At 51.4% G+C, this 20293-nt stretch overlaps 1 protein-coding gene across 10 annotated transcripts in view; it reads left to right on the top strand.

The window, feature by feature from the left end:
• Nucleotides 1–20293, top strand: part of WSCD2 (WSC domain containing 2) — a 127926-nt gene that overhangs the window by 102825 nt on the left and 4808 nt on the right. For all 10 annotated transcript variants that reach the window (XM_043438219.1, XM_043438191.1, XM_043438196.1 and 7 more), the window contains 4 exons: nt 5097–5218; nt 8588–8762; nt 13590–13754; nt 16048–16248. In XM_043438219.1, coding sequence (XP_043294154.1) covers nt 5097–5218; nt 8588–8762; nt 13590–13754; nt 16048–16248 — 663 coding nt within the window. The remainder of the gene's footprint in view (nt 1–5096; nt 5219–8587; nt 8763–13589; nt 13755–16047; nt 16249–20293) is intronic.

A 20293-nucleotide genomic window follows, 5' to 3' on the forward strand; every position in this document is an offset into this window, starting at 1 on the left:
CCTCGCACAGTCTCAGTGTTCTGATCACCAAGCCATAATGGAGAGCAACCTGCAGAGAGAAGTGCCCTCCAAAGTGTTCCCCAGACCCCTGGTATTCTAGCCTTCCCAAAGGACATCACAAGGTTCTCTGTGAATCCACATGGTTTCCCTCTAAAAGCAGAATGGGCCGGACTGTAGGAACACCCCACATCCGGCAAGCTAACAGCTCCTAGAACTAACCTCCCAAAACTGTGCGCCTCCCCACCCCCACCCCAGTGGACACCTTGGCCAGAGAGACCCGCACAGCAGCTGCTGATCCCTCCCTGGCCCTTTAAGGCCTCGGAAAACCTCACCTCACTTGGTATTCAGGGCATTCAGTTCAGCTCTGCTTTCTAAGCTGGGAGGTTCAGGGACTCATTAGCAGATGCTTAAATGTCAAAGGGAGACCTGTCTGAGCTGTGCTGGGCTTACAGAGTCTTCCTTCTTCCCAGCTTGCAGTCTGGCCTCCCTGCATCCAGGAAGGCAGGCAAGGACCACCTGGGAGATGCCAGGTAGGAATTCCACTTCCTCTAAGGAGATAGATTCACAGACTTTTGCCTGCCTCTTCCTTGGGGGCTCAGATGGTAAAGAATCTGCCTGAAATGCAGAAGACCTGAGTTTGATCCCTAGGTCAGGAAGATCCCCTAGAGAAGGGAATGGCTACCTACTCCAGTATTCTTGCCTGGAGAATCCCATGGACAGAGGAGCCTGATGGGCTACAGTCCATGGGGTAGCAAAGAGTCGGACACGACTGAACAACAACACTTTTACTTTTCACAAAGAATCAAACTCCAACGTCAAGAGACCCCAGAGTGACAGCCTTGACTTTGTGAATGGTTAGTGGTCAAAGGGGAGTGAATATACGTCACAGTGTTTTGGAAATGCTCAAACAGGGTCTGGGGCTGGTTTCTTAGAGAGGGAGAGCTCAGGGTGTAGGGACTCAGAGTTCAGATGTTCCCAGACTGGTATCCAGACACGTGTCAGCTGTGTGGCCTTAGGGAATCACTTGCCCCTCTGAGCCTGTTTCCCCTTCTGTTTAATGGGGAGAGTGAGACCTGCTTTGTCATTACGAGGATAAAGTGTATCAAGTGTTTACACAGTGCCTGGTACATGAAGAGTATTTGATAAGACCATCAAAAGTGGAAAGATCTCAGACTTAGATGCCAGTCTTAGCTCTGCCTCATAATCTGGGTGACTTGTATCAATTTGTTTCAGTCCTCTGAGACTTGAGTTTCCCTGTCTTAAAAATGGGGCTCCTTATACCACCAGGGCGATGCAAGTGTTCAACGAGGCCATGTGTATTCAGCCTGCTGCTGCCGCTGCTGCTGCTAAGTCGATTCAGTCGTGTCCGACTCTGTGCGACCCCATAGACGGCAGCCCACCAGGCTCCGCCGTCCCTGGGATTTTCCAGGCAAGAGTACTGGAGTGGGTTGCCATTGCCTTTTCCATATTCAGCCTAGTTCCCAGCTAATAGCGTGTTGGTGTGACTATAACTATCTAAAGGGGCTTCCCAGGTGGCACAAGGGTAAAGAATCTACCTTCCAATGCAGGAGACCCAGGAAATGCAAGTTCAATCCCTGGGCCAGGAAGATCCCCTGGAGGAAGAAATGGCAACCCACTGCAGTCTTCTTGCCTGGAAGATTCCATGGACAGAGGAGCCTGGTGGGCTACAGTCCATGAGGTCACAAAAGAGTCAGATATGACTGAGAGCAAGCATAAGCATCTAACCATCACAGTAGTGTTATTATTATTGGAAGAAGCATAGAACTGGGAGACTGAGCAATCTGGCTTTGATTTCACTCTGTCCTTAGCAATTTTGTGATCCTGGAAGCCAGAGTGCCTCCTTGAACCAGCCATAGCAGCTACTGCTCGTGGCTACTGCGAAGATTCAATGGATCCAAAGCACCCAGCCAGGAGCCTGGCATCTGTGGAGGCTCAATAAACACTAGTAGAGTCTAAACAGAGAAGGGGAGCCCCCTTATTTCTGAGAACAAGGTCAGCATCTCTTTGTCCTGACACCTGAGCTGGCATCCAGCTGAGTTGTTTGGTTAAATGAAGGTTTGCGCACACCACTTCTGGCCTCCCATCTCATTGCTGTAAACCTTCAGCTCAAACCGGCTTCCCTTGTGGCTCAGCTGGTGAAGAATCTGCCCGCAACGCGGGAGACCTGGGTTTGATCCCTAGGTTGGGAAGATCCCCTGGAGAAGGGAAAGGCTACCCACTCCAGTATTCTGGCCTGGAGAATCCCATGGACTTTCACTTTCACTTTCGCTCAAACACCTGACTCTCCCGCCCGTCCTTGTCTTGTATGGCACATTCTCTGAGCGTCATTAAAACTTCCTTGGGGTGCCCGATGTAATGGGGCTTCACCTCTGTGCACCCCGGGCCATGGGATGGGACACCACGGACACCAGTGGCTTTTGGGGGTGTGACGATTCTTCATTTGGAGGGTGGAGGGCCATCCTGTACAGAAGAGAATCTGCATAGTCTAACCTCCTCCTTATCATTTATATGTGGAGAAACTGAGGCCCGGACCACAACACCCACCACCACCGCTTCTCCCCGCCCGGAGTGAGAGGTGGGGAAGTGGAGGAGATGGCGCTGGATAGCAGGAGTCTGAAGCATACTCCAGATAATAGTCATTTAACCCAATTCCAGATGTCGTCTCAGCTTGCTAGATTTCCCTCCACCATGAACAACTTCAGGCTCCAGGGTGCCAGGTGGTAGGGATAATCACTAGGGTGCCTTTGACAGCTGAGATTTAAAATTTTCATTCCTAGACTCCCTCCCCCTCCTCCACCATCCTTCTGCCCAAGGAGTAATTTCATATCTTTTTCTCTGCACTTAAATATAGGTATGCTAAAAAAAAAAAAAAAAGGCGGGGGTTGGTGTTGGTGAGGGGGTTGCTTACCAGTAGATAGACCCAGATACAGACATAGAGGGAGATGTTCGATTTTTGCAGCTTGCTTCACTTGCCCCAAGGGTTAGCATCATGTTTCTGAGATAATCCTCAGCATGTTTTTGCTGACAGTGGGTCTTCAACACTGTCATACAACCTCCCTTTCTAAGTCCTGTCTCTCTCATTTGTGACATAAGAGTTTGCTATGGACCCTGCAGAGGTCTCAGGAAGGTAAGATGAGATGGCATTTGCAAAGTTCCCGGAAGGGTGGATGACACATCGTAGTCACCTGCACACAGCAGACACTCACTAACTGGCTCCTACTGTATGCTCCTGGCTTTGGTTCACTCGTCCACAGTGTCCTTTGTTTTCTGTGAAAGCTGTGCTTCTAGAAAAGTGTATTCAAATTTGAGAACCATGGAACCCAATTTAAAATGGGCATCCATAAGCCTTTAGATAAATTTGACAGGGGCCACTTTTAATTGCTAAAATTTGTCTTTATTATATTAAAAAATAAATGTGCACTGTCAAAAGGTTGGGAAAGAGGTTCACAGAAAAAGAGGTGAAAATAAAAATTGTCTATAATCCAATCCTGTCAGTCAGAGTTCTCCAGAGAAACAGAACCAGCAGGATATGTGGAAATGTATAAATTAAGAGATTGGCTTAAGGAAGTGGTTCATGAAATTGTGGAGGTTGGCAGGCCTGACATCCAGAAGCTGAATTACTTCTTTTGGAAGACCTCTTTTTTTTCTCTCTCTCTCTCATTCTTTCAACTGACTGGATGCAGCTCACCCACATTTCAGAGGGAAAGTGTCCTTAAAGTCAGCTAACTATAGATATTAATCCATCTCTGAAAAACTTTCTCAACAACACCTAGAACAGTGTCTGACCAAACAACTGGGTGCCATACCCTCACAAGTTGACACAAAACTTAACCATCACACCTAGCATTCAGAGATAACCCTCTAGGATTTATATTGAGAGGTAATTTGTGTACACAATTGACATTTTATAATAGGTGGAGTGTCATCTTTTCAGTTTTTATTTGGCATCCTATCTTGAATACATCTTTAGAGAGATGAAACTCTCTATAAAGTAGCCTTTAACCTCATTATTTTGTATGGGGCATAGAATCCCACTGTGTCATCATTCCATACATTATTTGTCCAACACTTCATTGTTGGACACTGAGGTTGTTTTCAACCTTTCATGTGTTAATTTAAATCGTTTCTGCAATGAGCATTCTTACTGATAAATCTTTATGTACATCTGTAGTGGATGCAAAAGGTACCCACCCAAATCCTCTTTACCACCAGTGGCTCACATCTGTCCCCTTGCCTGAAAAATGATCCTTGACCCAACAGCTTCCCAAATGACAGACATTGAGGAGGGGTGGGCAGACAAGGCCAAGGTCAGACCCTTTTCCTTAAAGTGGAACCAACCCTGTGATTCCTCTTACCCTCCAGGCTGAAGGTGGTACCCAGCAAGGTCACATGCTTACTTAGCTCCTCTCTTCCTCTGCCCGCTTCCCTCCTACCATTCTCCTGAGAGCAAGCTCTCAATAAAACACTGTCTCAGGATGTGCTTCAGGTAAAACCCAGCTGAACATAACAGCTGAGTATTGTTTTGAGGATGACTTTCATTAAAGAGGTAGCAATGGCCTCCAAATATTCTACTGTGTAGCTGGGATGCTTCCAGATTAGGGAATTAAAGGGAATCTCTCCAGTAAATCAGCCTCTTGTAGCACTGCATGGGGCAGACGCTCTTGAGGTGCTGAGTGTCTCCCCTAAAGCCCAGATGAGGGGGTGAAGCACCCCGGTGCTGGAAAAAGGAGCAGGAGACCCCTGGACCCTTTGGCTTCCCTCCATCTCAAATGCCTAACCCTCTCCTGAGATCACGGAAATCCTCCATGGCATCTAAGTTGCCACCACCAAGGATGCGAAAGTGAGATGTAGGAATGGTGGCAAAGAAAAGGGGATTGTATGGCCCAGCAAGAACATCTCAGCAACCCGGGTTGTGGACAGAGATGCTAGGGTTGAGGACATTCTTGGAATTTTCTAGCTCACGAATCTCCACCACGTGTCCTTGCCTCCGCTGGGCGTCAGTTCATCAGTGCTTCCTTCAGAAGGTGGTTCTCCCAGCCTGTACCTGACTGCTCCTTTTCCCCTTGGCTCTCCAGACGGAAGTGCGGTCTTCCGAGGCTGCTTCCGCAGGCCCGCCAACCTCTCCCTGGCCTTGCCCGTGACGGCCGCCATGCCCAACATGTCCGTGGACAAGTGTGTGGACCTCTGCACGGAGAAGGTGAGCCTGCTTCCGCGCACGGAATTCCGGGGAGGGCGGTGCCGGCCAGCTGGAGAAGCGAGAGGCTTGGCTGGGGGAGCAGCCACCCGGCAGCTCTGAGGAAGGTTGTGACTGTGACGTGTGACGCAGGAGGGGAACTTGGATCCAAAGGCTGGGAGCTATGCAGGGTCCATTTCTTCCCCTCCAAGGAAGTGTGTCTGTTCTATCAGTGAGGACTGCTCAGGAGTGAGGGTGACGTGTGAACTGGGCCTAGAAGCAGGCGTCCAGGATTGCCAGGTAAAGCCCAGGACAATCCCACTTTGGACAAGAGTGAGTTCCCCATCGCCGGAGGTATGCAAACAGGCAGGGCAGGCGTGGCATCCAGAACTTCGGGTACTGGACAGCAGTTGGACTGGATGGTCCCATTGGATGGTCCTTTCTCAGCCTAAGATCCCCGATGGATGGCCGACTGTTTATCCTTCTTCCCAAATCAGACAGGGAACTCCACAAGAGTAGAGGCTATGCCTGAAACATTTTGTGACCACTCTTGATACCCAGCACGGAGCTAAGCTCATCACTGGCATCCAGTGATATCTGAGAAGCTCCCTCCTTCATTCAAGGTGAGCTAATTATACGAGGGTCCACAGGAGAAACCCCCGTTCCCCACTACCAGAAAGTGGTTACCCATTTCATTCATCCTCTCGGCTAATATTTGATGAGAACCTCCTTTGTGCCAGGCCCTTGTGCTCAATGCTGGGAGTGCAAATTCAACAAGATGTGGTCTTTATCTTCAGTGATGCTGGCATTGGCTGGGGGCCGCTTTGTGGCTCCTCCTGGGTGCTCAGCCCACACCCCAACTCCTGAATGCTCCCACCTGTTCTGAGTCATCCTGCTTGGCTGTTTCTTTCATTAAGGCTCCTCATTCATGAAGCACCTTTCAGAAAGATCAAGAGGCAGCAACATCGTAGAGACCGCACTTACTGAGCCCCTCCATGCACCCCTCTGTCCCATGGGTCACACAGTTTACCTCCCACAACAAGGCTAGGAACTGGGAATTTTCATCCCCATTTCACAGATGATAAAACCAAGACTCAGACAGATCAGAAGTCACTTCCCAAGCTCACAGCATAAGCAAGTGGCAGAATGGGTTCTGATACCCAATCTATGGTCTTGACTTCTGAGCTCCCCTGGAGACTCCATGGGCTTCCTAGGTGCGCTAGTGGTAAAGAACCCACCTGCCAATGCAGGAGACATGAGAGATACAGGTTCAGTCCTTGAGTTGGGAAGATCCCCTGGAGGAGGGCTTGGCAACCCACTCCAGTATTCTTGCCTGGAGAATCCCATGAACAGAGGAGCCTGGCGGGCTATGGTCCATAGGGTCACAAAGAGTCAGACACGACTGAAACGACTTAGCACGCACGCAGTCAGAGACCCCCAGAGAGAGGCTTGCAGGAACTCTTCAAGGTCCAGGAGCCGTTCAAGGGCAGCCAGGTAACTTCAGGTCACCAAGCATTTCCTGAGTGCTTGCTCTGCTCCCTGGAGGCATCCTGGAAGGTCAGGGGTGCTGTTCATAAGATTAAAGAAGGTTTGACCATCTTTTGGTCCAGCTTTCTCTCTTGGGCAGGAATCCCCCTCCCATGGCCTCCCCTCCAGGTGGACACCCATCTGTCCTGAGGGCCCGAGGGGAACTACAGATCAGCTGGAGGTGAGGGACGAACAGGAGATGGTGAGGTCACAGGGCAAACCAGTGTGGAAAGTGTCCTCTGTACACAGAACTGGAGGGAAGGGAAGGTGTGGGCAGGTTGTGGGGTGTGTGGGGCACAGGAAGGCCCTGCTGCAAGCCTCCCTCTTCTATTTCCCCCTAATCTCCTTAGAGGGGCCACAAGAGAAAACTGGAGGGGATTAGGTGGACAGGGGTCCAAAGCCGCTTGTGCCAAGTGGTGGCGGGTCTGAGACTTAGCGGGTCAGAGGAGGCTTCAGTATGTGTCACAGGCTAGAAAACAGCCTCCGTCATGGCCCAGGCTCAGCCACCTGCCTCCCAGCAGCATCTCTCTGATCTTAGGCTAGGTGCTGTAGCTCAGATTCAGTATCTGAGAAAGAAACCAAACCTACCACGGCCAAGCTCACCAGATCCAGCCCCAGAGGTGTGACCTTGGTTTGTGAGCAGATTATTCCTGGACCAGGGAGAATTCGGCTCCATGGGTCTGAGCAAATTGGACCAAGGACAATCTGTTGCCCTCTAAATCTCAGGTCCAGCCTGCTCCCACTTAGCTCTTCCAAAGAGCAATTAAAGCAATTAGTAGCCTCTCACCAAGGGTCGGACACGACTTAGCAACTGAACCACAACTCCCAGCAAAGACAGTGGTTACACATGGGTAACGACATCCTCTTTGGCTTAAAAGAACAGTTTCAGACAGCTTTTCCCAAAGCATGGGCTTCATACCATGGCCAGACCCAGAGGATTGACTGGGGTGTAATGCATGGCCATGAGAAAATTTTTCCTTTTTCAGTTTTCTTTCAGGTCCTCCAGGAGAAAGTGACTTCTCAGTGCTGCAGTGGCTTTAACACCTCTCTCCACTACACTAATCTCCCTTTTGCAGGAAAAATGGAGTTGACCCCAGGTTCGAGTTCTTGGCAGGCAGAGTACCTAGTTAGAATTTAATCACATGGTTTTGTTTAGGTTTTGTATTAGGGTCTACAGTATGAAAAGGTATGAAAATGCTACTTCTCAACCAGTACTACTTTTGGGGGTGATAAAAAAAAAGTTCCCCTTGAAATCTGAGTCTCAAAGGGTGACTTGAAATTTGTGTCTCAAAAGGAAGCAAATAAATAGTGCCTGTGCATGCTCATGCACACATGTTCAGTCATGTCCGACTCTTCGCGACCCTGTGGACTGTAGCCCTCCAGGCTCCTCTGTCCATGGGATTTTTTCAGGTGAGAATATTGGAGCAGGTTGCCATTTCCTCCTTTAGGGGACCTTCCCAACCCAGGGATCGAACCCACGTCTGCTTCTGCGTTGGCAGAAGGATTCTTTACCACTCTCACCAGCTGGGAAGGCAAAAAGTAAATCTATGTGAGGTGACGGGTGTGTTAATTAGCTTCGTTGTGGGGATTATTTCACAATGTAGGCATATATCAAAACATCAAGTCATACACCTTAAATAAATGCAATTTTTATCTGTCAGTTATAGCTCAAGAAAGCTAGAAAATATAACAGTACAGGAGGGAGACAGACAAGACAGAATCTTCCCAGTGAAGCTTGGGGACCCTCGAGTTGGGGAGAGTGATGGAGAAGGTGGTGGTTGGAACGCAAATCCTGTTTGCATCCGGAGTCCAGGCTGCCTGGGGAGTCAGTGACTTTCTTCCCTTCCTCTCTCACGTCATCCCCAGGAGTACCCGCTGGCAGCCCTCGCGGGCACCGCCTGCCACTGTGGCTTCCCCACCACACGGTTTCCCCTCCATGAGAGAGAGGACGAGCAGCTCTGTGCCCAGAAGTGCAGTGCGGAGGAGTTCGAGAGCTGCGGGACCCCCAGCTACTTCATCGTGTACCAGACGCAGGTCCAAGGTAAGCCCGCCCCTGCCCCACACAGCAGGCCCCCAGAAGCTCTCCCAGCGGCTGCCTCCCACCCAGAGGTGCTCCAGCCAGCCGGTCAGCAAGAGAATCGTACAGGCTAGGGGACAGAGGGCAGAGGGCAGGGCTAGCGGGCGTGGCCAGGCTTCAGGCTTAGAGATCCTGGAGGGGCAGCCTGGGGAGCGCCCTCGGCAAGGGGGATGGTTCTGGAGACCTTCCTCTCCAGCCCTCACACTGAGGACCCCCTTGGTGCCTCTTCCTGTAAAGGGGGTAGAGAGATTGAGCGAGAAGACATCTGAGCTGGAAGTGGGAAACTTGGGTCTTCAACACAGACCTCCAACCAGATCACTCACATGATCCTGGGCAAGTCATTTCTCCTTTCTGGGCCTCAATTTCTCCATGTGTAAAATGAAGCTGTAGATTGCTGGCCTTCCAGTTCTAGGAGTCTGCAAATGTATAACTTTTTGTTCTCTTTCTCCATCTTACTCATCCTTTCTACTTTCATCTGTCTCCCTTTGCCAGTGGAACCCACACTTGATGTTTATCTCTTCTTCCATCTCTTGGGGGTACCAGACTGTGATGATGATGGGGATGGGGATGATGGGGATGGGGGATGATGGTGATGGGGGATGATGGTGGTGATGGTGATGGTGATGATGGTGATGATGATGGTGTTGGTGGTGGTGGTGATGGCACTTAGGGACTTTCCTTGTTCCAGACTCAGTGTTGAGTCCTTGGTGTGCATTTTCTTATTGATTCCCCTCAGCTTTCCTATGAGTCGGGAACAGTCATTATGCCTACTTTACAGGTAGAGACACTGAGACTCAGAACCAGACTTGCCTGAGATCATGGGGTTTACAAAATTTCTAGATGAAAATCTTTTCTCCTGCTGGAGGCATGATGAAGGGTGGGTGGCACATGGAAAGGTAACTTGCTGGGATGCTCAGCCCAAAGAAAACCTGTGAAGGAGTACTCCAACTTCTGAAAACACTCTCCCCCTATATGTGCCAGTCCTGTGCCAAGCCTCATCTCATTTAATCATAGAAAGCCCACAGTAAGCCTATGATCAGGGCAGTATCATCCCCATTTTACAGATGAACTGGCCGTAATCACACATCTGCAGAAATGGTTTGCTTTCAGGTTTCTAACTCCAAAGGCCATGCTAGAAACCGCTGACCACAGTGTGAAGGACACTCCCCACACCCTCTGAAGCCTGGAGAACTAACAAAACACCCCTGGGCTAGACTTCCTCTTCCTCTCCCAGGACCCTAGCCTATGTGTGGTTGGGCAGATTGAGCAGTGCACAGGCACAACCTGAAGGAAAAGTGACGCTTGAGAGCCAGCCCGTGCTCTGCCTCTTGTGCTGTGCCCCTGGACGACCGTGCCTCTGCTCAGGGGAAGCGGAGGGCACCTTTATCTGATTTGCACAGAGGTCTGTAAGACCTAGTGGCAGCCCCACCAGTAGCCCGCCCCTGTGTGGCCTGATGTGGGGTAGTGGTGGCCAACTGCGGCTTCCTCCCTGGCAGCTGAGTCCCGCTCAGAGCTCAGTGAGCAGGAATGTGTTTAGCCAGGGTGGCCTCTGGCTTTATTTACACTCCAGTGAGGAAGGATGAGTGTTTGTTAGTTTCCAGGAAGTGTTGGTTTGTCTGTGCAGAACTGTGTAGCTACAGGTTGGGGGAAGGGTCACGCTCAGCTTAATTATCCCACGACCAAGAGCAGCTCTGATGCGAACGGGACACCGGAGCCTATTCAGTAGCCCCTGATTGATGGGTTTGCTCATCACCAGGCCACGACTGCTCTCCAGTTTCCCATGTTGCACTTGCAGGCCCCCCACCCTGGGGAGGCTTGACAATCACGTGGTTCATGAGGCCACCAAGAGCATGGTCCACGATGACTGCCATTTATTGAGCACCTACTGTGTGCCAGGTACTATCTGAGCTCTTTAGACTGAATTAACTCATCTAATCCTCACAACAGTCCAATGACATAGGTACTGCAATTATTAACCATTTTACAAACATGGCAACTCGCAAAGAGAGGCTGAATAGCTCGGTCAGAGTCATGCAGCTAGGACAGAGCGGAGCTGGGATTCAGACCGAGGCAATCTGGGTCCTGGGCCTGCACTCCTAATCTCAGCTTCTCAACATATACTGTGTATACTTCCCGCGCATTGTCCATCTGATCCTGTAAGGTTTGTTAGCCCCACTTTAGAAGTGAGGAAACTGAGGCTCGGGGAGGTAAAAGGCCTTGTTCAACATCGCACAACTAGGCCATGATCATCCTGGACTGAAGCCAGGTCTGTCTGATTCCAACTATGTACTACACTGCCTCCAGCATCTGCTTTGATTTGTGGAGCTTAAGAACCAAATAAACTTCCTTTTTAATGCTGAAAATAAGCACCTTTATTTTGCCTCCCAGACAGTAGTTAAATGGAGAATTCTGTTTTCAGGGGAAATTGAGGGACCTGGTTCTTTCTCCCAACATTTTATTATGAAAAAAAAGTCAAACCTCCAGAAAAAAATGGGATGAGTTACACAGTGAACATGCTAGACTTATCCTACAGATTTTACATTTCTCAGTGTTATGGTCTGTTTACTTTCTCATGCATCTCTTCATTTCTCCATCCCTCAATTTTTCTTCCTGGATGCATTTCAAAGTAGTTGCAACATGATTACATTTCAGTCCTCATATCACTAATTGTAATTCAATATTTGCTTATGGTTTTTCAAAGTAACATTTACATAGAGCAAAATGCACAAATTTTGAGTGTACTGTTTAATGCCAACTGGGTCCTATCAAATCCACACCCCTGTCAAAATTATAAAACATAACCACGCTCCAGAAAGTTTTGAATCTAAGCTCCTTTTCTGCAGTGTGTTCCCATGAAAACTATTCCCAGACACCTGCTTGGCTTGATAAAGATGTTTTTCCGTTTGTTTGTTTTCCCAAAGTCTGCTCTCCTCTGAACAAACAGATTAAATGTGCATGGCAGGGGAAGAGAGCTGGTCTCTGGCTAGTAGCATCATTACTAAGAGCTCACAGTGTGTGAGCCCTGTGTTCACACTTAATACCCGTTCTCTCTTCTGACCTTCCTGAGAACCCCAGGATGTCATCATTATCAGCGTCCCATGTTACAGGTGAGAAAACTGAGGTTTATTCAGATCCATCAATTTTCCAAGGTTACCTACCCAGCAAGGAGGTGGCAGAATTGGAATTTAAGTTTAGGACTTCAGCCTTTCCCCTTGAAGGGCTCTTTTGAGAAAGCAGTGTGGCTCATGGTGAGACTTTGATAATGGCAGCTAATACAGAACAGAAAAGACCAGGGTACCATCTTGGAAGGATTCTAAGGGCAGGATGATGGGGGTTAGCAGATGCTGCCAAGTTAACAAAGTGAGGGGAGGCTGGATTGAATGCTGGGTGGTCACTGGTGACTTTAGCAGAAGCTGATTCCGTGCAGTGAGCAGGCAGAGCCTGGAGGAGCTCTGGGAAATGGTTGAAGGAGGAAAAGGGATAGGGGTGTGGACAACTCTGCCAAAAGTGAGACTGAATGGGGTATGGAGTGAAAGTGTTAGTCGCCCAGTCGTGTCCAACTCTTTGAGACCCCATGGTCTGTAGCCCACCAGGCTCCTCTGTCCATGGGATTCTCCAGGCAAGAACACTGGAGTGGGTTGCCATGCCCTCCTCCAGGGGATCTTCCCCATCCCAGGGGTAGAATCCAGGTGTCCCGCGTTGCAGGCAGATTCTTTATGTTTGGGCCACGCGGGGAGCCACGGGGGTGCAAAGAGAGAGTGCTTACTGGAGGGGGACTTTTATTTTTAATGATGGAGTTATTTGTTCGTGTTTGAATGCTAATAATTAAGTCAGCTAAGAGAGGGAGAGAGAGAAGACATAGGGGAAATAGATGGAGTTATGAGCTGGCGGGGGGAGAAAGGAGATGGAACAGAGACACTAGAGCAGGGGTCACTCCCTTCTTCCCAGAAAGTGGGGGCATAAGGGAGGAGAGAGGGTGAGAGAGCAGTCTTGGGGCTCAAGGGGCAGGAGAGCCAGGGCAGGGGAGGGAGGGAGGCTTGCCTGCCGTGACTTCATGGTGAGGACTGAGGTCATCGGTGCAGACTGAAGAAGCAGTGGTAAGACCAAAAATCCAGGATTCTTTCCTCTTCCTTTTCCACTGCCAAATCTCCTTTGCTGGGCCATCACCTGTGCGTGTAGAGAGAAAAAAAAAAATCACCACTGTGACCTCTTAGCTTCAGGAGGGGTTGCAGAGGGAGATGCCGAGACATAACACTTTCCATCAGCTCTGACGGTCGTGGCTGAGGGACCAGAGCCCCTGACACTGCCCAGGCAGGAGCAGAGCGCAGATGGGCCCGGTGCTGGCAGGTGCGGAGGTTGGAAGGGAGAGCGGGGTGGGGTGGCATGAGCCTAGCAGGATGCAAGGGCCAGGCCGCACAGAGCTTGGAGGTCCAGATGAAAACCTTGGCCTGGGCCCCATGCCGATGGCCGCCATTTGTGGGTTTTACCCTGGAGGAAAGCGTGGGGGTGATAAGAGAGAGCCTCACTGTTCAGCTGAGAAACTGAGGTTGGAGAGAAGGCTCGTTCCTCCTGGCTGGCTCTTATTGAATCCCTACCGTGTGTGCATCCTTCTCTCATATATTATCTCATAACCCTGTTCCCATTTCCAGATAAGGAGACGGCAGGCTCGGGAAGCACCAGCTCTCACAGCTGGGAAGCGGCAGGGTTGAGACTCACACCCTAGTCCCTTCCGGCCAGGCTCCTTCTGATCGACCCCTGACCCTGACCCCTGTTGTGCCCTGCCCTCTGCAGACAACCGCTGCATGGACAGACGGTTCCTCCCAGCCAAGTCCAAGCAGCTCATTGCTCTGGCCAGCTTCCCGGGAGCCGGCAACACGTGGGCTCGCCACCTCATCGAGCTGGCCACAGGCTTCTACACTGGCAGCTACTACTTCGATGGTTCTCTGTACAACAAAGGTGAGGAGGCACAGGGGAATGGGGACCGGACCCCCTGGAAGGACGTGGGAGTACCCCTTCCTGAGCACCTACTGTGTGCTGCTCAGCTCTCCCGGGCCTGTTGATTGAGACCTACTATGTGCTTAGTGAGCTTCCCTGATGGTTCAGATGGTAAAGAATCTGCCTGCAATGCTGGAGACCCAGGATCGATCCTTGGGTCAGGGAGATCCCCTGGAGAAGGGAATGGCTACCCACTCCAGTGTTCTTGCCTGGAGAATCCCATGGACAAAGGAGCCTGGCGGGCTATAGTCCACGGGGTCGCAAAGAGTCGGACACGACTGAGCGACTGACACTTTCACATGCTTAGTACCCTCCCTTCGCTTTACATCCCACGAACATTTCCTGAGTATCATGTCATTGGTATCTCACCTGCATCCGTTTATCAAGCACCTACTATGTGTCTGGGACCTTCCCTCCATTTAAGTCATTTCTTGAGCTCTTACTGCATGCTGGGCACCTCATGCGGGAAACTGAGGCCCAAAAGGCAACAGGATGTCCCAAGTCACTCACTGAGTTGGAAACACAGCTAGCATCTTGAAAGCCTAGTACATTAGCATTCTAATTGGCTTTGAAGAGACCACCCAAATGCCCTGGCTCTCACGGGCATGAGAGGCCGAAGTGGTGAAGTGCACAGTCTTGGGTGGCATTGTGGCTTGGGTTTGAACCTTAGCTCTGCCTCTCGCTAGCTCTGTAACTTGGACAAGTTATTTCATGTCTTTGGGACTCAATTTCCTCATCAATCAAATAAAACCCTCAAAGGATTATTGACAGGATCAAGCTGTCCCTGACATGTAAAGGACTTAGAGCAGTGTCCGGCACAGAGTCGGTGCTCTAGAAGCAACCACCAGCTACCCAGAACTTCTTTCAGTTCCTCAGCTTTTGAAACAAAAACCTGAGCAGGCCCCTCCTTCCTTTTGCTTTAATCCTTCCAAGGACCGTGTAGTCTTTCTGGTCTAGCGGTGGTGCTGGTGGTAAAGAACCTTCCTGCCAGTGCAGGAGACAGAAGAGAAGCAGGTCCAACCCCTGAGTTGAGAAGATCCCCTGGAGGAGGGCATGGCAACTCACCCCAGTAGTCTTGCCTGGAGAATCCCACGGACAGAGGAGCCTGGCGGGTTAGGGCTACAGTCTATGGGGTTGCAAAGAGTTGGACATGGCTGAAGCAATTCAGCACAAACTTAACTCGTCATCACAACCCCCACAACCCTCTCTGGCCTCATGCTCCCCTCTCGTCCTCTGCTGTCCTGTACCAATTGCTCATGTGAGACACATTTCTTCCCATCCACCACAGGACCTTTGCACTGGCTCTTCTCACCTGGGATGATAAACTCTTCCTCATCCTTCAGTTCTCAGCCTAAGTACCTTCCTGCCTTGGGAAGCCTTTCTGGATGCTGCCTGACTGGGTCAGTGATCTTGCCCAGGCTGGCTGGGCCGCTCAGCTCCAGACTGCAGGTTGGACCCATGTCTATTCCGTGGGTCTCTCACCCTCTGGGACCAACAGCTTTCCAGGGCATGCCCTTCTCACAGTGACAGCAGAAACACACGTGCGTGCTGTGTGCAGCATGCTTGGTCGTTGTCTGACTTCTGCGACCCCGTGGACTGTAGCCCTGCAGGCTCCTCTGTCCATGGAATTCTCCAGGCGAGATACTGCAGCGGGTTGTCGTTTCTTTCTACGGGGAATCTTCCCGACCCAGGGATGGAACCTGTGTCTCTTGCATCTCCTGCCTTGGCAGGGGGATTCTTTACCACTGAGCCACCCGGTACGCCCCCAAAACACACACAAGTGAACAGAAACATGCTGGGTCCTGAGACATTGGTGAGACCCGGTTCCGCCCCCAGTCCACTGGCCAAAGCAAGCCATGAGGCCATTCCCAGCATCAGTGGGGTGGAAATGCGGACTTTGCCCTAAGGGGAACCCTCAGGCACATCACGTCAGGCCCCCCATCACAGCACCTGGGCGTGACTACTCCTCTCCTGCAGTCCTAACCAGGGCAGTGACTTTACATTCATGTCACTGTTCGAATTGTCTGGCTTTCAAAAACTGTGACCCACGGGTGTTTTTGCAAGTCATTTCCTCCCCAGCTCCCTGCGCAGTGCCTGGCACATAGTAGGTGCTCAATAAACATGCAAGTGACTGAATGAGTGGATGAGTGAACGTCTGAGGATCCCGGGGGTGGCCCGGGGCAGGGTGGGGCAGGCCTCCTATCTCCCCCAGCTCACTCCTGTGTCCCCCGGCCCCCTCCTCGGCTGCGGGAAGGGTTCAAAGGTGAGCGGGATCACTGGCGCAGCGGGAGGACCATCTGCATCAAGACACACGAGAGCGGCCAGAAGGAGATCGAGGCCTTCGACGCGGCCATCCTGCTCATCCGCAACCCCTACAAGGCCCTCATGGCAGAGTTCAACCGCAAGTACGGCGGACACATCGGCTTCGCTGCCCACGCCCACTGGAAGGGCAAAGGTACCACTTCGGAGTGGGGGCTGGGCCCCGGGGAGCCGAGGGCAGTGCGAGGGGCCAGAGCTGGCTCCTGCCAGGGATCCAGGAGGGCACCCTTGAGGGTGTGTGTGTGAGGTTCCAGGTCCCACTTAGAGCTGAGAACATATGCGTCCCACATGACACCCAGCCCACGAGCATCACCCTCTGTGAGCCAGGCTGCTATCATGACACAGTGGTTAGGGGTTGGGCTCTGGAGCAAGACTTCCTGAGTTTAAATTCCAACTCCACCACTTCCAGGAAAAGCTCCTCCGCCTCCATGAGCTTGGATTGTCCACTTTATAAAGTGGAGGTAATAAAACTCAAGAAGTCAACCCTTTAGAAGCAGTCAATAGGCCCTCATGTAATTGATAATGGGATCTATTGGAGAAGGGAATGGTAACCCGCTCCAATAGTCTTGCCTGGAGAATCCCTCAGACAGAGGAGCCTGGGAGGCCCCAGTCCATGAGGTTGCAAAGAGTCGGACATGACTGAGCGACTTTCATTTTTTCCCACACTGATTCAAAGCAGGTTCCAGACCCTTTCCTGGGAATCAAGAGACCTGAACCCAGGTCAGTGGCAGAGTGGCCATGAGGTCATCTGTGAGCTCCTATGAGCATCATTCCAGTAAACCCTCCCAGCAGAGACTCGGAGAGGTTAAGTGACTTGCCCTAGGTCACAGCTGGGAAGTCACACCGTCAGTCTCCAAGCGCCGAACTTCATTAAGACGACCTGAGTTTGGTGTTCACCTCTGGTGCTCAGTAGATTCCAGAATGGGAGAATGTCTCGGTGCAGAGCGGCGGCCCCACCGTAGTGGGGGAGAACTCCAAAGTCAAAACCCCTCAAACCCCCGTATCAGTCATCACCCATGTCTCCATTACTGTAATGACAGCCACCTCCGTGAGTGTTTGTAAACCCCCACAGTTAACCCTGTGCTGTGGATGGGGCGACCTAAGTTCAGGGAGGTTGAAGGCGCTGTTCCCGGAAGTGGTGGAGCAGGGATTTGAACCCAGGGACCACTGAGCTACAATAATGAATTGATCAGAACGCCCATGGCTCCAAATCCTCCTACGCAGAGCCCCTGATGCCAAGTAGGTGCTCTGTAAACGTGAGCCCTCCTCGCCTCATTCAGCCTCGAGGAACCAGGCTGCTGCAGCCTCTAGCCCTGAGCGTGTTTCCCACTCCCTCCAAACCTTCCCCATGCCCCCCGCCCCCTGACAGCTGCTCCACATTCCAGCCCCTCTCCAGAGAAAACCAGAGCAGCCAGGATGACATTAACGCAGCCAATCACACCCAGCACTGATGTCATCGATGAAAACCCTTGGGCCTGCCTGACCAACTGTGTGTGCCCTGGCTTCCCAGTTTGCCCAGGGGGTTTGTCTATCCTTTCCCCTGCCGACCCCCTCCCTCAGTGGGTGACATTTGTTCCCAGGGGGTGAAGAGGTCTCTGAATTATTTATTTGCAGAACAATCAAAAATGAACATTATTTGTGGCCAGGCTGAGAAGCCTGCAGGCGCCAACGGCAGGATCCTGCTCCAACAGCAGATGCTCTGTCGAGCGGGAAAGGACCCAGGAGGTCACTGTATCCAAGGGTCCTCATCCCTGCCAGCACATCTGAATCCCAGGAGGAGCGTGGGAAAATCCCCGTGCTCAGGCCGCACACTGGACCGCTACAGGGGTGGAGCCTGGACACGGGTATTTTTTAAAGCAGTCTGCAGGCAGGCGAATTGATTCATTCTCTGTTAATGGGGAAGATGAGGCCCAAAGAGAGACAGGGGCCTGCCAGGGTCACTCAGGCACATGATGGCAAAACTAGACTCAGCTCTCCACCTCCCAGTAATCCTGAACGTGAAAGAATTAGTTGCTCAGTCTTGTCCGACTCTTTTGCAACCCCATGGACTGTAGCCCGCTAGGCTCCTCTGTCTGTGGAATTCTCCAGGCAAGAACACTAGAGTAGGTTGCCATTCCCTTCTCCAGGGGATCTCCCTGACCCAGGGATCGAACCTGGGTTTCCTGCATTGCAGGCAGATTCTTTACCATCTGAGCCACCAGGGAAGCCGACTGCTCCAAATAAAAAGCAGGGGACTCACTTGGGAAGCTCACATGTGACCAGGCACTTAGCAGTCATTACCTCATTTGAGTCTTCTGATTCCCTGGGGAGGTAAGAAGGGCCACCACCACCACTGGTAGCAGAAAACCGTCCCAGGAAGGGAGCGAGTCATGTGTCTCAGGCGCCAGGAGTTGACTGAGCTGAGATTCAAACCCAGGCATTAGCTGCCAGGCCCTGTCTTACCCTGGGGTATCTCTGACCTGGTGCATTCAAAGGTTCCGCTCTTTTGGCATAACCCCTCCTCTCAGGTTCAGGCAATTTCCTAATTCCCAGGAGCCACCTTGCCTCTTCTTCCCTATGCAAGATGACTGGGAGCTTTAAAACCAAAGATAAGGGAGACATCAGGAGAGGCTGAACCCAAAGACTGCAGGGGATGGGAAGTGTGGGGACACACATCTCGCACTGCGGGCCTGGGGCCCCCGCTCTAGTCTGGGATGGTGCTTCCTTCCAGACCGCACCCAGGCCTTCACGTTGCTCTGCCTGAGAACCTCCCCCAAAGGGCCCCCTCCTCACAGTCCTCCCATTTTCATTAACATCTGACCCCTGGAGGCACTTGAGTTTGAGACCCTTGCTTTAGGGTCCTTGCTCCATCAGCGTCAGTATCACTTGGGAATTAGGAACACAGATTTTCAGATTCCACCTCAGGCTTCCTGGATCAGAACTCGCATTTCCACGGGATTCCTTCCAGAAGCTTCACGGCCACTTTAGAGTTTGAGAATCGTTGCCTCAGGATGCCATCAGCCTAGAATGTGAGGGTCACTCCCACCTAAGAGCAGAGGTCAGCCACCTGCTGAGCGTGTCCACCCCACCCTGCCCGTGTCCCCCTCCCAGTTACAGCTGGGTCGAGGTTCCTGTCACCCCCCCACCCACCCACCCCCAGCTTTTGGTTCCATAACGTTAATTTTACGATCTCCCTGGAGTGAGTCCAAAGCAAAGTTTTATGTGATATGATTACACAAGGTGAATTGTCCTGGATCTGTTTAATGAAACAGAGACCGTGTTTAATGATTCCATGGGGAATTAAATACAGTTAAGCTATTAATCAGGCCCCGGTTCCTCCCGTCGACAAGATGAAGCAGAGAGTGGTCAGCCCGTGTCCTGCCAGGCCCACGTGGGGAGCAGTTCCGGCAGAACCGGTACTCATTGCCGGTGGGCCATGGCGTAGCGTGCCTTTATTACCCAATTTGAAGGCAGCCATCAATTACCGGGAATCCTGAGCTAATTGAGGGCTTTTGTTTTTCATTTTTGTTCTTCTTTCCTGAAGTCATTCAGGAGCTTCAAGTGAGGCATCTCTGCTGTAGGAAGCGGTATGGAGGGAGCAAATATCTGCTGCCCACAAAGGACGGGCCACGTGGGGCATCTCAGAGATGTCGGGTACCAACATCAGGAATACTGTAGCCATGGGACTTCCCTGGCAGTCCAGTGGTTAAGGCTTCACACTTTCACTGCAGGGGGGTTGAGTCTGATCCCTGGTCAGGGAATCTAGGATTCCACATGCCATGCTATACGGCCAGAAAGATAACAATAATTGTAGCCAACATTTATCCAGCACTTCCTGTGTCTCAGGCCTGGTGGCAGGGTCTGCAAGCCCTATTCCAGTTCTGCTTGTAGAGCGGGAAGGTTTTAGCAAGGCTTCCATTGTGAAGATGGGTAAACTGAGGCTCAAGGACAGTGCTTGGCATCCCAAGGTCACACAGCCAATATAAAGAGGGGCTGGGTTTTGAATCTGGCAATCTGACTCGGAAGTCATCTGTGAACAGACCCCGGATCTTAGACGATACCTGAAGGTGAGGTAAAGCAATCGTAGACTAGGATCTGGGGCAAGAAGAATGCTGGAGATGGGCAAGTCAGGTGCTCTTAAAGGGTTTGCCCGGAGGGCAGGAGCCAGGCTCAGTCTGGGATAGATGCAAGTTCAAATCCTG

This window comes from Cervus canadensis, chromosome 1 (genome assembly GCF_019320065.1).
Source record: "Cervus canadensis isolate Bull #8, Minnesota chromosome 1, ASM1932006v1, whole genome shotgun sequence".
Lineage (NCBI taxonomy): Eukaryota > Metazoa > Chordata > Mammalia > Artiodactyla > Cervidae > Cervus > Cervus canadensis.